This window comes from Rattus norvegicus, chromosome 2 (genome assembly GCF_036323735.1).
Source record: "Rattus norvegicus strain BN/NHsdMcwi chromosome 2, GRCr8, whole genome shotgun sequence".
Taxonomy (NCBI): domain Eukaryota; kingdom Metazoa; phylum Chordata; class Mammalia; order Rodentia; family Muridae; genus Rattus; species Rattus norvegicus.
The window spans coordinates 28,675,336-28,691,053 of NC_086020.1; the positions used below are offsets into that span (position 1 = coordinate 28,675,336).

The window sequence follows — 15,718 nt, forward strand, 5'->3', positions numbered from 1 at the left end:
AAGCACTTCCTAAGCTATCATTATAGATCTTATACTAAGCGGTCATTATGCTGTTCCCATACATGTAACTAAGCTGGAGCATGGGCAAGGATGTGCAAGTGTGAAACACGTTGCTTATCCACAACCCACAGTGAAGGAGAAGCATGCTCACCTGGAGAAGGTAGAAGAGTTGCTGGTAAGTCTCCAGTGTTTTTCGTCTCTCTTTGCTCAGGCTTTTAATCCCCTGGTTGTCAGTGTTAGTCAGTATTTCTATTTCGCCCCCTTTTTTCTTATTCAGCTTTTTACTGTGTGAGATTACATCCTGCAAAGAATTTAATAACATCATTATTTTTACCTTGGTACCCTTTAAAACACACACACACACACACACACACACACACACACACACACACACACACACACCCCAACACTCAGCGGGTTTGAATAGGAATGGCTCCCATAGACCTCGAGTGCTTGAATGCTTGACCCATAGGGAGTGGCGCTATTAGGGGGTGTGGCCTTCTTGAAGTAGGTGTGGCCTCGCTGGAGGAAGTGTGTCACTGTGGGAGTGGGCAATGAGGTCTCTTGTGCTCAAGCCCCGATCAGTGCAGAACGCATTTTCCTGTTGCCTGCGCTTGAAGATGTAGAACTCTCAGCTCCTCCAGTGCCACGTCTTGATACTGGAGGAAGCCTCTGAAAATGTAATCTAGCCCCTATTAAAGGGGCTTTATGAGAGCTGCTGTGGCCATGGCGCCTCTTCACAGCAATAAGACCTTAACCAAGATGCACCACAACACACATTTTCTGTTTCCCTCATTTGGAAACAAAGGAAGAGAGGACATGAAGTTGAAGGTGAGCTGAGGCTTTGCCATAGGCCTTATCCGGAGCTGTACGTGTTTATTCTCAGGATTTAATGCAGGTGCCAGAAAAATTAAATGGAGAAAGAGAACTCTTTTTAAAACACGATGTTAGAGCAACTAGACACCTCCATCCACAAGGGAAGAGTCAGATCTCTACTTCACAGCACAAGGAGGTCAAAACAGAAATACACACAGGCGCAGAAATTACCAACTCCTAGAAAGGAAAGCTAGCCAACAATTTTAACTTTGGACTAGACAAAGGATTCTTCGACGTAACACAGAATACGCGGTACAAAAGGAACGGCAAAAACCAGCCGTCATCAAAACTAAAAAGTTTCGTGACTTTACAGGATAAGAGTAAATGCCTGCTGGATAGAGGAACATGCTACTAAAAACCAGAAAGACACAGAACCCAAAAGCACACAAAGGACTAGAGTTGGTGCTTCCTGTACAGGATATAAGATGCGCCCATGGCTAATAGGCGCGAGATGCTCAACACTAATTTTTTTTGCTACTGTTCAGGGAGGTGATCAAAACTAAGTTCTGTCACTGTTTTCTTTGCCTGGATTCCTCCCCAAAGTTCCCTTTGACAATAGGAGAAGTCACACTGCCCAGGTACTGTTTCTCTCTATCCATGACAGTGGTTACATAGTATAGACGCCAGGCTGAATTCATGGTTGAAATAGTTGAGATAGCCCAGGAGGTGTGCCTCTGGGCACGTCTGTGAGGGCAGTTGCAGGGAGGCTTAGACAAGGAGGGAAGACACCTTCAGTGTGGTGGCACCAGCCCAGAGGCTGAGGCCACAAAGAAAATAAAGAAAACGGGGCAGTGGCTCAGCACCGGCACTCACTGCTCTCTGCTTCCCGGCTGTGGGGCAGTGAGTAGCTGCCTCACACTCCTGGTGCCACAGCTCCGGCAGCTGTCACTGCCGCACTTTTTTCCTGCCTCGATGGACTGTGACCTCAAACTGTGAGCCAAGAGGAACCTTTCCCCAAAACTAAGTTGTCAAATGTTTCTCAAAAGCAGCAAGAAAAGCGACAAATTCAGTGGCCCTCAGTTACCTAGTGTTAAAGGTTGTTTTCATTTTACAGCGACATTATATGCGGCCCTCCACTGTTCTAACCAGATTATCAAACTAAATATGGAACTACCGGTGATAAGAAGAAAGGCTCTATATCTAATAACTGGTTTAGCTTTTAATAGATGTCGGGAGTATACTTAGTGTTTGAAAATATACACAGAAGAATGAACTTTTGGCAGGGAAGGGACAGAATTTTGCCTATGCCCCATGCCCAGTTACCCCATGCCTGGGCTTAAGGCAATTCTCCTGTCTTAGCCTCCCTAGTAGCTTGGATGGCCAGTGTTTCTGGCTCAAAAAATTAAGATTGCTTCACATAGGTATCAACTATTAATGAAGACTCTTAATCAAGCAAAACCGAACCTTTAGCATTGATGGAGATGTGGGTATCTGCTCCATGAAGGCGTCTCCACAGATACATACTGTTTAAAGTCCCTCCTGATTTGGAACTAAGCCTTTCTTTTGTGATGAAAGGCGTTTCTTGTTTATATATTTTAAGGCCATAAAAGGCATTCTCTGAAAGACCCTTTGGGATACACCACACTCTCAAAGATCTCACGCAAATGAAAAATGAAAAGATGAAGAGTTCTTTTTTCTCTTTTTCCAGAAATGTAACAGGTTGTCGTTTAATCTTTGAATATTCAGTAAACAGAAGGAAGCTGGGCAGTGGTGGCTCACGCCTTTAATCCCATCACTGAGAGGCTGAGGCAGGCTCTCTGAGTTCCAGGTCAGCCTGGTCTACATAGAGAAACCCTGTCTCCAAAAACCAAAAGCAACCAACCAACAAAACAGCCTAACCAATTCCAAATGTCACAAACTGAACTATTTTCTTTCCTTTTCTCTTCTTCCCTTTCTCCCTTCTCCCCTCTCCCCCCTTTCTTTTTCAGCTCTTTCTCAGGTCTGGAGCCTGAGGGTGGAGCATTCTCATATCCACTTCCCAGGGGTGTCCCGTGGCTACCATCTATCACCATGTGCTAGGTCACCAAGAACTGTCTCTCTAGCTCCGACTAACCGGAGTCTCACCAAGCTTCCACACTTCAACGTCCCTTCTTGGGCGATCAGCTTTCTGAAAGTAGATGTGGCCTAGGGGGAAAGAACAGGGCCACAGAGAGCCTACCCTGGAGATTTGTTACTGTGGACTAATGACTCTCTGTTGTTCTAGCAAGTCTCAGAGATTATTTGGAGGCTGCTGGTGATACAGTGTCACCCTCGGGGACATTTTGGAAGCCACAGGGATGTGTTGGGGACATTTGTTAAGTGGTGTAAACTTTCAATGTTAATTGGAAGACATTTGTGGTTTCTGGTGGGTGGGGGATAGGGATGACAGAGGCTTCTGCGGGATGACTGAATGATTTTGCAGGGTAGAAATTTTGAACAGCTTTCTGCTCATTTGTATAGGTGTGTTTGTAAGTACTTGGGCCTTGAGTACAAGTGTTCTGCATAGATGCACAATGTATTCTTCCATACACAAAAATGTCAGGGGTTGGGGATTTAGCTCAGTGGTAGAGCGCTTGCCTAGCAAGCCCAGGGCCCTGGGTTCGGTCCTCAGCTCCGAAAGAAAAAAGAAAAAAAGTCAATGGCACTTGGTTTCTAGGATTGCAACTGCTGTGTATACTGGGAGCAGATTACACTTGTTCTGCACTTTGCAGGGATTTGGAAACTAGGCCTGACTACACCACCCTTCAATGCAGCAGGATCATCTGCGGCCCTCTTATCTCAGTCAGTAGTGATTCTGGGAAAAGACCCGAGTCCCCGGCAGCCTTACTGCCCGTGCTGCCTGCTGTATTTCCTATGTATTTTCCTATTAGAACATGTATTAGAAAAACTTACCTAAAGGTATGTGTGGACATAGGTTTCATCATATGAGTTTCACTTCAGAACCTATAGTGCCCTGAAGGATGTCAATCCTGTCAGAGTGGTTAAAAAGCTTTACAAACACAATTCATAGGCAAGGGACATAAAAACGAGTAACATAACAAAAAAAAAATGATAAACCTTGGACAACTTATGCAAAATTCCCAACGTGCTTTCTGGCCCACTCCTCCTGAGAACAAGCACACATGTGCGCACATACACACACACACGCACACACATTTCCCTCCTGGGCGCCGCGGGGCTCCCTGCCCGCTGACCTCCAGCGTGATCCTGTTCTTCACCAGCAGTCCAATCTTGATGTCCATCAGGTTCAGGTCCTTCTCCAGCTGCTGATTGGCCCTGATCTTAGTCACTACTTCTTCTCGCAACCTCGCTACCTCCAGCTCCTCCTGGAAATCCAAGTCGCTCTGGTCCAACAGGTACACAAACTTCCGGATTACAGTCAACGGTGGGTTTTCAGAGCCAACTGTGGGGAGAAGGACGGGCATATTTTAATGGAGGATTATCGTGAACGGGATGAAAGCAGCGGGCTCTGCCATTAAAACGTTCCTACAAAAATATGCAACCCACGTATGCCGTTTGTGGTCTGGATCATTCTGTGGCCAGATAAGCAAAGCCACACAAACGAATGCACAGAACCGATAATGCGTGGCTCCACTATGCTCTACTTATCCAATACCCATTAGCTGGGCCTCTCCTCCACCATCGCCAGACTCAGACACCGAGCAGACAGTGCTATCTATCTGTGCCTTATTGATGAGGGAACAAAGTTAACCAGCAGACCTCAGATCTAAGACCTGGTGGCTGAACCAGATAAGAGATTTAAATTCTGGTTGCCGGGAGGGGGTGGGGGCAGGAAGCGGTTTCTCTAAGAACAAAGGATCTCTGGGAAGGAGCCAGAATTAGGCAAAAGCCAACAAGGAAAGACAAAGAAGAAGGGTCTCTAAGGGCCAAGCAGGAATCAGCCCAAGGATGACTGGGTGAGTGTTCTACCTGACAGGACAGAGATGTTAGAAGTTGAAATTTTCATTGTCCTTTAAAGCACAGATCAACGGGAGCTGTTGAGAACCCAGAAGCCAGCCTCGGTCTTGAGAAAACATTTGTGCAGAAATCCCAAGAGCCTCTGTTTTCATTCTCTGACACTGTGACACTTTTACATGCGTTGTGAGATCGGCTTTGAGTGAATTGTAAAAACCAATCCTGGGGGTGACCGGTTAGGAGCAGTAATTGTTAGAAGAGTACTGTTTAGCTGTTGTAACCTGTCCCACAGTCCTCCTCTTCAAGGGCTCTGGCAGTCTTCCTTCCAGTTACAGCTTGATACTCTGGTCAGTGTGGCCAACGCCTACTGACTTGCCAGGAACCCATCACGGAACACAGAAGCCATCTATCTTGCCGACCTACTTTTGAGGATCTGTGCTAGAGAGACGACGTTGGATCTTGTCTGCGGTTGCCATCGCTGGGTGATGGCTTTTGTTTTGTTGTTATTTTGTTCATCTTGAAACTACAGCTGAGGATGGCCTTCAACTCCTGATTTCTTGCCTGCATTCCTCACGTTGAGGTGACAGATGTGCACGCTCCACGGCCAGCTTTTGATTCCTATTTTCAAGATTCCTCACATAAACTAATCGAATTCTTCAATTGGGAGGATCAGGACCTGTAACTGAACATCTGAAACGTAGTCACATCTTCTTGTCTGGCTTCTTTTGCTTCCCCGAAGGCTCAAGTTTAATATGAAATGGGATTTATGACAGTTCCATTTTTGACGAAGAAGCCTTAGTCACTTTGCCTATCCCTTTACTTGTGATATGAGGCCCCTCTCCTGTCCTGTCTGCCCCTGTGCCCACTTGTTCAGATCCTAGAGCCGGAGATGAGCAAAGTCTACCAAACACTGCATTTGTCCCCGGTTCTTGGGACAGCCTCTGCAGTACAGAGGCTGGCAAGAGGCCTCCGCGCTGGTTAGGACAGAGTCCAGGCTCTCTCCCAAGGCGCCTGCTTACCCAGTGCTTTGTAGTCGTCTCTGGCTTTGCTGGCCCGCAACAGGGATTGTATTTTCACGATTTCATTTTCCTACAAAAACATTGACAGCCGTCATGATCTCTTGGAGTCCCGTTTGCTCCACTCTTTTAGAATTCAAAACCTTTAGGAGTTTAAACTACTTAAGAGCAGATGCTGTTAAAAATCGCTGATATTTAGATGTAGCACACTGAACATGTATTTCCTCTCTCTCTCTCTCTCTCTCTCTATATATATATATATATATATATATATATACATATACATATATATATATATATATATTTTTTTTTATGGAGCAAAATAGGTTAGCTACAACTACAGGCAAGACTGTAGAAGGACTGTACAAAAAGAGACCTAACAAGGGAAGGACACCGGGAACCTAAAGGACCCAGTCTATGGTGACAGCTTTATTCTTTGAAGATTCAGACATTTCTCTATGGGTTTTGATTTAAATATCAGGTAGCAGCCAGAACTCTTATATCCCATGTCAGAAAATACATGATGCGAATCTTCTCTCCCTGGTGTTACCTGCCCACACTCTCCCCCTCACCATGTCCTCTCTATCCCTGACTCAGTGTGACTCTGAGTTAAAAGGTAAGCTCCCTGACTGTCACATTGAGTTCTGAGGTCTGCTGATTTCCAGGCCATCACTGGCATTGCATAGTCCAATTATTCAGTACTAGCAATTCAATAACCATTGGTTTAGTTCATTCTTAGCCCAAATGAAAAGCCGTGGGCGCGACATGTCTTACGTGGTCTTCAAAATACTGCAGTCGCGAAAGGTAGCTCTTCCTTGCTGTCACCATTCGGAACCAGGACTGAATCTGAAATATAGTAGGCCAGAGAAACCATGATGACCAGCACACAATCCTCGAGGTAGCCCACACTGCCTTCCTAAGAATATTATCTGCTGAACACAAGTAGCCTTGTATGCCTGTGAATCCAGTATCCAGGATGCTGAGGCCAGCCTGGGCTACATATAAGATCCCGTGTCAAAGGAAAACCGACAGCTTACCAAGTAATAGGTAGATATCAAAACCTCCCCTTCATTTCTCACTTATTTGATTGTTTCCTTTCAAGGCTTTTAAAACCCATTATACGTGACCATTAACCTCACCACCACCTTAATAGGAAAGGGCTGGCCTGGGCTAAATAGCTTAGTTTTCAACCCAATAAGTAAAAGTCACGAAAGCAGGGCAGTCTTCTGAGCTAGAGGGAGTCAGTAAATCAAACTAAACTAAAATCCCTTAAATGCACCCAACACGCCTCAGCCTTTAAACTGCATTTATCCATCTGTGCATTGCGTGTGTGTGCACACGCATGTATGCCATGGGGTACGTGTGCAGTTGGAGGACAACCTGAGAAAAGTCTATTCTCTTCTTCCACCAAGTGAGTCCTGGGGATGAAATTAAAATAGCAAGGCTTTGCAGCCTTTCTGAGCCAGCTCCTCAGCTCCATCCTTTAGGCGGCCATAGAAAAGCGCTCGGGCGGTCTCGGCAGGGAGTGTTCCTAACTGTTTTCTGAGGGGACGGGCAGGCATGTTCCACAGTGGACACAGACACTGTGCCTTGAAGGAGTGAGAAGAGTCAGTACTTCTGGTCCTCTCACTCTCTGCTCCCACAACTTCAAAGTCTTCCAACTTATTCATTTCAATTTCTTTCCGGTTCTTACTGATTATCATCTAGATTTCCAAGTTGTCTACAAGTTCATTTTTCTTTTCTGTTGTGCAAACTTTTCCTTTTAGCTAAGAGTGGCCCCCACAGTGCCTTTCCTTTCTGTAGATCAGAGCTATTTGTTCACCGGGACACAGGCTTTAACATCTACCTCACACCTAAGCTTTTCTGCTGGTAATGTTTGAACACTCTAAGTACTGATAGCAAATGCATTCAGAGGGACATGAAACCAGGCTGGATAGAGCAGGGAGAGCATCCTAGCTTTAAAAATCAATTGGGATTTTCCAGACAAAGAGCCAGGTACCAAAAACACATTTACATTTGATTCTTTTAACCACAGAGAGGACAGGAGACCATCACGGCAGCACATCAACTAACTCACTTGAAGGTGCTCCAACCCCAGGACTGACCTGCAAGGCTCGCACATCTCTGGTAAACAGTTTTATCTTCTAGATCCAGGACAAGGTGTGAGGGAATGTATAAGTCAAGCACTTGTTGTGGCCAAAAGCAATATTTACCTTCACAACAGAGTCAACGTTGCGAGCAAACACTTGTTGTCTGTGTAGATATTCCTGGCGCTGTTTGTATCCCTTCCAGAAAGCCTGAGGGGGAAAGAGTAGGCCAAGAGTGACTAATGACAGAACACATCTCAGGAGGTACTGAATAGGACAACATGTCCAATGGCTGACTCTTAGCTGGGGCAGAGGACGCCAGCATATGCACAAAACAGGGCCAGAGTCGGAAGAGGCGGAGAAAGGGAAACCAATAACCAGGTTAGCATTCAGTTTTCTACCTGAAAGCCTAATTTTACCAAGACCCTGCTCGACAAAAGCAAACAGTAAAAGGAATCCTTCTCATAGTCTTAACTGGATTCTATTAATAGTATTGTTTGGTCACAATATAAAATGCTTGACAATAGTGGTTAATATATGATTGTCTTTACTGCACCAAGTGGCCTATAGTGGGCTACACTAGGAAGTCATTTCACTCACTTGTAACTCTGAATCTCTAGAGAGATTATATTTACATTATAGTCTATAATCTCTAAAGATATATTATTGTCTATAATTGATCATTTATCATTTCATATGTTCCCACATAAAATTATATATATATACATATATATATCTGTCACTATTTCAACTAGTTTCTCTCTAGAATGATCTGTTCATTTTTTTACCATGTACATTTCCAAATATGTACAACATATCTACCCATATGCACATCATTATGTATTAAATATAAAGTGTATATCATGTGTGTATCATTTTCTTCCTTTTGATAAAAAGACCCAACAATATCCCAGGGTTCGCTTTCTCCTCGAAGCTACGAGAAAGTCTCTATGTAATACATACATGAAATATCTATGCTAGCTAATACAGACTCAGAGAAGGCAGAGCTACTGGAATTAAAACTTCAAAGCTTAAAGAGAAAGATGCAGAATTCTGACGGATTAAATGTAAGGCATGTAGTATTCTGCTTCTCTCTGGATAAAAACCTCTGGTAACAGTTGTCTCAGAAAGAACAGACTGACTATAACTTATGATCTCCCTACAGAGAGGCATTAGGTTGGGACTTTTTTTTTTTTTTTTTTTTTTTTGCAGTAAACAACCTTATACATAAGAAACAGGGAAAAATGTGTATTCTATTTCCCTGGTAATAAAAGTAATTTTAAAGTCCCTAAAATTTTATAGTTTTTTATATTACTATTTGTACATTTAGATAGCTATTAAGGTGTGTGTGTGTGTGTGTGTGTGTGTGTGTGTGTGTGTGTGTGTGTGCCTGTGTGCCTGCGTACAACTCGCAGGAGTCAGTTTTCTCCCTCCACCAGGCAGGTCCTGGCAACAAGCGTCTTTACCCACTGAGCCATCTCAAAGGCTCATTTTCAATATTATTAAGATCATATGAATTTATTTTTAACAGAGTCCATAATCATTTACTTATTTAGGGACAAGATAACACTATGTGGCTCAGGCTAGCCCTAAATTCACAATCTCTCGCCTTGGTATCCCAAGTCCTGAGAAGGCAGGTCTGTGCTACTATGCCCAGATTCAAGATTTCTTTTTTTTAAGTGAGAAGTATAAAAAGTAGTTATTTATTTCAGGTGGTGGTGGTGGCGCATGCTTTTAATCCTACCACTCAGAAGGCAGAGGCAGGTGGATCTCTGAATTTGAGGCCAGCCTGGTCTACAGAGTATGGTCCAGAACAGCCAGGGCTACATAGAGCAACCTTGTCTCGAAAAAATAATAGTAGTTATTGCACCAAGGGAATCAAGTGACTGGTTACAAGGTTGAGATCTTTTCTGTATGTCAAAAAGTAAAAACCTATTAAAAAGGTTATTCACACTAGCCAAGTCTTAAATACACACGGGTAAACTAAAAAAGAAATAAGGGAATTAAAATTATAGTACTATTCTGGGATAGATTTAAGGGCATCCTTATAGAGATGCCAAGCTCTAAACGACACCCCCCCCAGAAAAAAAAAAACAACCAAAAAAACTTTTAAAATAAAGAAAAACAAAAAACAAAAAACAAGAACACACACACACACACACACACACACACACACACACACAAGCAAAACAAAGCAAAATTTAAAACAACAAAAACCACCACCACCAAAAAAACCCAACCCAAGACTTTAATTTAATACAATTGTCAAAAATATTGAGAAATGGGTTTAGAATTTTTCAAATGACTTTGCGCTATCGGTTGGTAAAGATGAGTTTCTGTGGAAGAAGGCGAGACCTGAGGATTTCATTTAGCACAGGCCGGTTGGGATTCAGCAGGACCACAGGGGCTTGGGACTCTGCCTGCCTCGGAAGCTCCCAGCCATGAGCCCATACTGTGAGCAGTAAAGACGTTAACAACCGTGGCTAAAGGATTCTTAATCAGGTGCCCATTTAGAATGCTGCCCCGGGATTGCGGCAGGGTGGCATTTCTGAGAGGAGAGGAGAAACTGCTGTCTGATGTCCTCAACCAGTATTCACACAAATGGTTCATCGACATGACGGAGACGGGGAAGCAATTCCTACTGTTCCAACTGCCGGGACTCCACGGGAGCGTGGCCGTCACATGCCTGAGCAAGCTCCCAACAGTTCATACGTTCGGTGGGTAGTGCAGGTGCAATTATGTGAATTATATATCTTTAATCTATACACAGAGCAAAAACAGAACTGATATCAGCCTGAGATCTGTCTCTTTCTGCTTTCCTAGCATCGACTGCCATTCAGAAACACCGTTCATCATTACTAACTCAGATTGGCGACTGTGAGGAACTGACCTGAAATATTCAGAGGATCCAACCTGGAGCCACCTTCCTTGTCCACTGGCATTATTTGCTTACCGTATTCATGATTCAACACTCACTCTTTGCAAGGTTTTGGTATCATACTTCATCCTGTAATCAGCTACACGTTATGGACACTTCCTCCCAATCTTCCTGTTAGAAATATTCATTGCTACGTTCTAAACGAAGGTGGCTGAGGTAGTAGGCATTTTATTTTTCTTTACAGGAGCGGGAATCCTACTGAGGCGACCAGGCTGACTCCTGACAGACTTCAAATCGGAAGTTCAAGAGAAGAGGCCTCAATCTGTTTCCAAGAACTCGAAAATCCAGGCAAGTCCTGCCCTCAGAAGCTGCCCCACCACCTGGCCCAAGGCAAGGACAATGGGTCAGCAGCATTTTCCAGACCTCCCCAGCAGTGGTTTCTAGCCTCCATGCCCTGGTAATGGAATTTCCCTAGAGATGGAGTAAGATAAAGGTCACCTACTCTAGAACCCCCTAATGTGCCTGTGAGCTCACTTTGTTGTGACTTGGTTGTGTCTCTGTCTTGGTAATGGGAGACCCCAGCATGCTGGACTTCTGCAGAATAAAACACACTGTGTTTACATAATAGTTGAGTCCAGGTATCACTCTTCGGCAATCCATGGACCCTTATACTATATATGTATGTATGTATGTATGTATATGTATATATACACATATACACACATATATATGTATATATAAGTATATATGTATATGTATATATATCTTATATTTAATTTTTAAAAATTCTACATTTTTCTTTCTCAGCTTTGAAGTTTTCAATCCAATATGTCTGGCTCTTTAAATTCGGTGTCAGCAACAGAACCCACTCTCACGGTCATAAACTGCAGGTTCCCCCAATAAACAAGCATGGGTCTAACAATGGAGTGAAAGGAGACACAGGTTTAAATCATAAAGCCAGTTAGAAACAGCTTTTTATAGTAAAATCATTCTCTTCCCTGCTACGGGAACTTGTAGGAAAAGTTCCCGTAGCCACCTTCTTCTGTTTTCCTGGGCTGTGGATATATTTGCTGTGCGATGCTGAAATGCTGGAGACTCCCCCTCTTCTTTATATCTCTTCAGTGGTAATCTCCGGGTGCGCTAGCCAGCAGCTGCCTTGCCTGATAATGGACACCCGAACTCTAATCATGATGCTAAAGTCACTGTGATTCAGGTCGCTAGGAAGCTCTGAACGATTCTTTCCCTCTTTCTAACGTCTAGCAAACACACAAGGCTAAGTCTATTACGTCCGTCCGCACCAGGGATGCCCTATGGGGACTCCCCTACTTTGCATCCCTCACAGAAACCATTTCTTCTCTTCTCTTGGCCTGGATGCTGTGGCCTTCCTCGATTTAAGGTCAGTAAGTCAGTAACTCCTAGGGCTGGGATTTTTTTTTTTTTAAAGATTTATTTACTCTATGTAGCTGTCTTCAGACACACCAGGAGAAGGCATCAGATCTCATTACAGACGGTTGTGAGCCACCATGGGGTTACTGGGATTTGAACTCAGGACCTCTGGATGAACAGTCAACGCTCTTAACCACTGAGCCATGTCTCCAGCCTAGGGCCGGGATTTAAGTTTGTTTTGTTTCTGTGCATGCCACATTTGTATGGATATCTGTAGAGGCCTGAACAAGGTGTTGGGTCTCCTGGAGCTGTAGTTACAGGCAGATGCGAACCATATGACATGGATGGATCCTGGGATCCAAGCTCAAGAGTTCTCAGGAGGAGCAGCAGTGCTCTTAACTGATAAGCTACCTCTCTAGCCCACTTCATCCTTTCCTGAGAGACGAAACCCAGTTTTCATTAGTGAGGGGAAACCTTTCCACGGTAGTTACATGTTTGTCCTGTTTGATAATTTTTCTTTCTTTTTATCCCTTCTCACAGAAACACCAGCGATCTTACTGCTGGATTCCTACCACGTGTCCTCTGAATCACCTCTACCTCCTCCTCATAGACTGAGCACTGAGCACATGAGAGAAGCATGGCAGGGGACGTCTTCAATGGGAGCTATCCCGTTCAAGTCTCACAGTCCTGCCGGGCATCAGGATTTTCACATGAAGAAATGTGTCTTCAGTCAGTTATTCTCTCTCTCTCTGCTTTCTGCTAAATTTCTCCCAACTCCAGGTCTGTTTCGATACTTCTCAATGTCTGTCTTTCACTCTGAGCTTTCATTCATTTACACTTGATTACGTCACAATTTCCTTTTGCCCCTCCTCCATCACACATACACTTTCATTATTAAATTCCTTGAGAATTTCAGTATAAATTTTTCTTCTTGAAAACTGTCAATGTTTTACTTCATTTACATTTTATAAATTATATTCATTTTCTATATAGTCTATATATATATTTTTTCTTTTCTTTTTTTTCGGAGCTGGGGACCGAACCCAGGGCCTTAGTAAGCGCTCTACCACTGAGCTAAATCCCCAACCCGCTAGTCTATATATTTTTATATTCTCTCTCATATATATATATATATATGTGTGTATATATATATATATATATATATATATATATATATATGCGCTAGTAAACACTCTACCACTGAGCCATAAATCCAGCCCAACACTTAAGCAATTCTATCAGGGACTTCTAATTGTTCTAGAACTGGATTGTTGGGGGTGTAGCGCAGAGTACTTGCCTAGCATACACAAGGCAGTGAGTTCAACTGCCATCACCAAAAACAAAAATACAAGTAGATTCTCTTTGGCCTCCCTCCAAAGGTGTTGGACTGGACACCCTCTGATGAACTCCAAATAGAGCTTGGATCTGGCTGGCTTGGGCCAACAAGATGTGCTTTTAGAAGATTCCCCTCTAAAAATTTTAAGACTATATGTCTGGGCCAGTCACACATCTAGAAAGTGTGAGTTGTTTTATCTAGGCGAAACCTTCTACCTTAGTAGTTGTGGCAACTACCAACAACTTCGCTGAGAAATTAGGTTAACATGATGCTCTTGCCTCTGGGTCATCTGGTTTTATGGGTTGGAAGGTTATGGGGCAGTGTACTTACCTCACTGTTAGACCTCATGGGATTGGTGTTGGAAATTCGTCAGAAGGAAGGAAAGAAGGCATGATGGATGAGTTCTGAGTTTAGCCACCATCCTAAACCACCTCTGAGGTGGAGGAGCAAGGCCCTACGTGATCATTTCTTTCCTTTTTTAGCACTCTGGTAACTTCAGCACTGGGTTCCACTCCAAAGGGCACTCTCTAACAGTGGGCTCTTCAGGAAGATTCCCAATTGCAACATTGTTTCAAGGCTGGAGAGCACGGGGTTGGTCCAAATTGTATCATACTGGCTGATTTTTGAATTTTGTATCTAATTAGAGTTGGCTTTTGGGGTTGGGGATTTAGCTCAGTAGTAGAGCGGTTGCCTAGCAAGGGCAAAGCCCTGGGTTCGGTCCCCAGCTCCGGAAAAAAAAAAAAAAAGAATAGAGTTGGCTTTTCTGGGCATAGATGATTCTATTTTTAGGCTGTGTTTTCACCAGATAAGCTAGAAGGATTTTGAACTAGAAACTTGTTGGCTCACATAGAAGCTAAACGTCAGGTCTACAACACAGATTTCTTAAAAAAAAAAAAAAAATGTGATTTAGGTCCTGCTGACATCTTGAACAAATAAAATACTCCAACATATAAGAAAGATACAAGACCACCAAAGAATATTTAGAGGAGCATACAGAAGCCGATCTTCTTGGCCCAAGCCAGCCAGATCCAAGCTCTATTTGGAGTTTACCAGAAGGTGTCCAGTCCAACACCTTTGGAGGGAAGCCAAAGAGAATCTACTTCTATTTTTGTTTCTGGTGATGGCAGATAACCACTAAGTTATCCCCAGTTCCAAATAACATAAAAGCAAGGCACAGAAGTTCATCAATAGCCATGAAAGAGAAACCCTACCACCAAAATATCTCCAGTTTGGAAAACCTCACAGATACCAGCAAAATCGAAGTTCTTCAAACCCCGCCAATCACTGATGCGCTTGTGTTAGCCTCTGGAGAAAAGGACACAGACTCTGGGGACCATCCTGTCTGGTAGAGGGTGATGCAAGAACACAGAAGAGACATCTAATGCTGCCAAGGTCTTTTCCTCCCTAGTGGAAAGCTCAACTCATGCATATTTGTTGTTGTATCCCAGTTTTTAAAGAGTAAGTGCTGACGATTTTCCCCACTGGCCTGAACAAAGAGTGACCATTATACAAAGACCACCACTGGAGAGGTTAAATGTGCCCCGGCTCACCTGCTCTTCTGTTGACTCAAGCTAGAAGAAGCTAGACATTAATGTCCACCCACTAACCCCTAAAACTCCAAGTTCAGCAGCAGATGGAGAAGCTGCTATTTGGAGAAGCACAATTTCAACCCCAGTCTGAGGTATCCATTCCATACTGATGGCCGGGAGATCTCAGCAAGTCCTAATACTCTTCTGAGGGCCACAAGTTAAAACATGACACCACCCTGAGAACAGGGTCCCTAATGGAGGAGTCAGAGAAAGGATTGAAGGAGCTGAAGGGATTTGCAACCCCATAGGAAGAACAAATATATCAACTAATCAGACCCCTCAGAGCTCCCAGGGACTAAATCACCATCCCAAAAGTACACAGAGATGGACCTATGGCTCCAGCCACATATGTAGCAGAGGATGGCCCATCAATGGGAAGAGAGGACCTCTGGTCCTGTCAAGGCTTGATGCCCCAGTGTAGGGGAATGTCAGGGTAGGGAGGTGGGAGGAAGTGGGTGGGTGGGTAAGGCAGTACCGTCATAGAAGCAGGGGGAGAGGGGATGGGATAGCAGGTTTCTGGAGGGGAAGCCGGGAAAGGAGATAACATTTAAAATGTAAATAATAAAATATCCAATAAAAGAAAAAACAAACAAAAAAACAAAACCACGTCATCACTAAGGCAGTCCCCACTTTAAAGGCTTCTCCATGAAGAAAAG

The 15,718-nt window shown here is 43.7% G+C and overlaps 1 protein-coding gene and 1 long non-coding RNA gene across 6 annotated transcripts in view; one reads left to right on the top strand and one right to left on the bottom strand.

Moving 5' to 3' along the window:
- The window catches only part of Iqgap2 (IQ motif containing GTPase activating protein 2), a 275,092-nt gene that overhangs the window by 45,778 nt on the left and 213,596 nt on the right, over nucleotides 1-15,718 (bottom strand). For all 5 annotated transcript variants that reach the window (NM_001427125.1, XM_063281081.1, XM_008760685.4 and 2 more), the window contains 5 exons: nucleotides 8,000-8,083; nucleotides 6,561-6,632; nucleotides 5,790-5,859; nucleotides 4,050-4,258; nucleotides 152-301 (listed from right to left, as the gene is read on the bottom strand). In NM_001427125.1, coding sequence (NP_001414054.1) covers nucleotides 152-301; nucleotides 4,050-4,258; nucleotides 5,790-5,859; nucleotides 6,561-6,632; nucleotides 8,000-8,083 — 585 coding nt within the window. The remainder of the gene's footprint in view (nucleotides 1-151; nucleotides 302-4,049; nucleotides 4,259-5,789; nucleotides 5,860-6,560; nucleotides 6,633-7,999; nucleotides 8,084-15,718) is intronic.
- LOC134485821 (uncharacterized) lies at nucleotides 6,096-13,075 on the top strand. The gene is made up of 2 exons (XR_010064043.1): nucleotides 6,096-12,147; nucleotides 12,678-13,075. It is a non-coding gene; the product is annotated as an uncharacterized LOC134485821 (long non-coding RNA).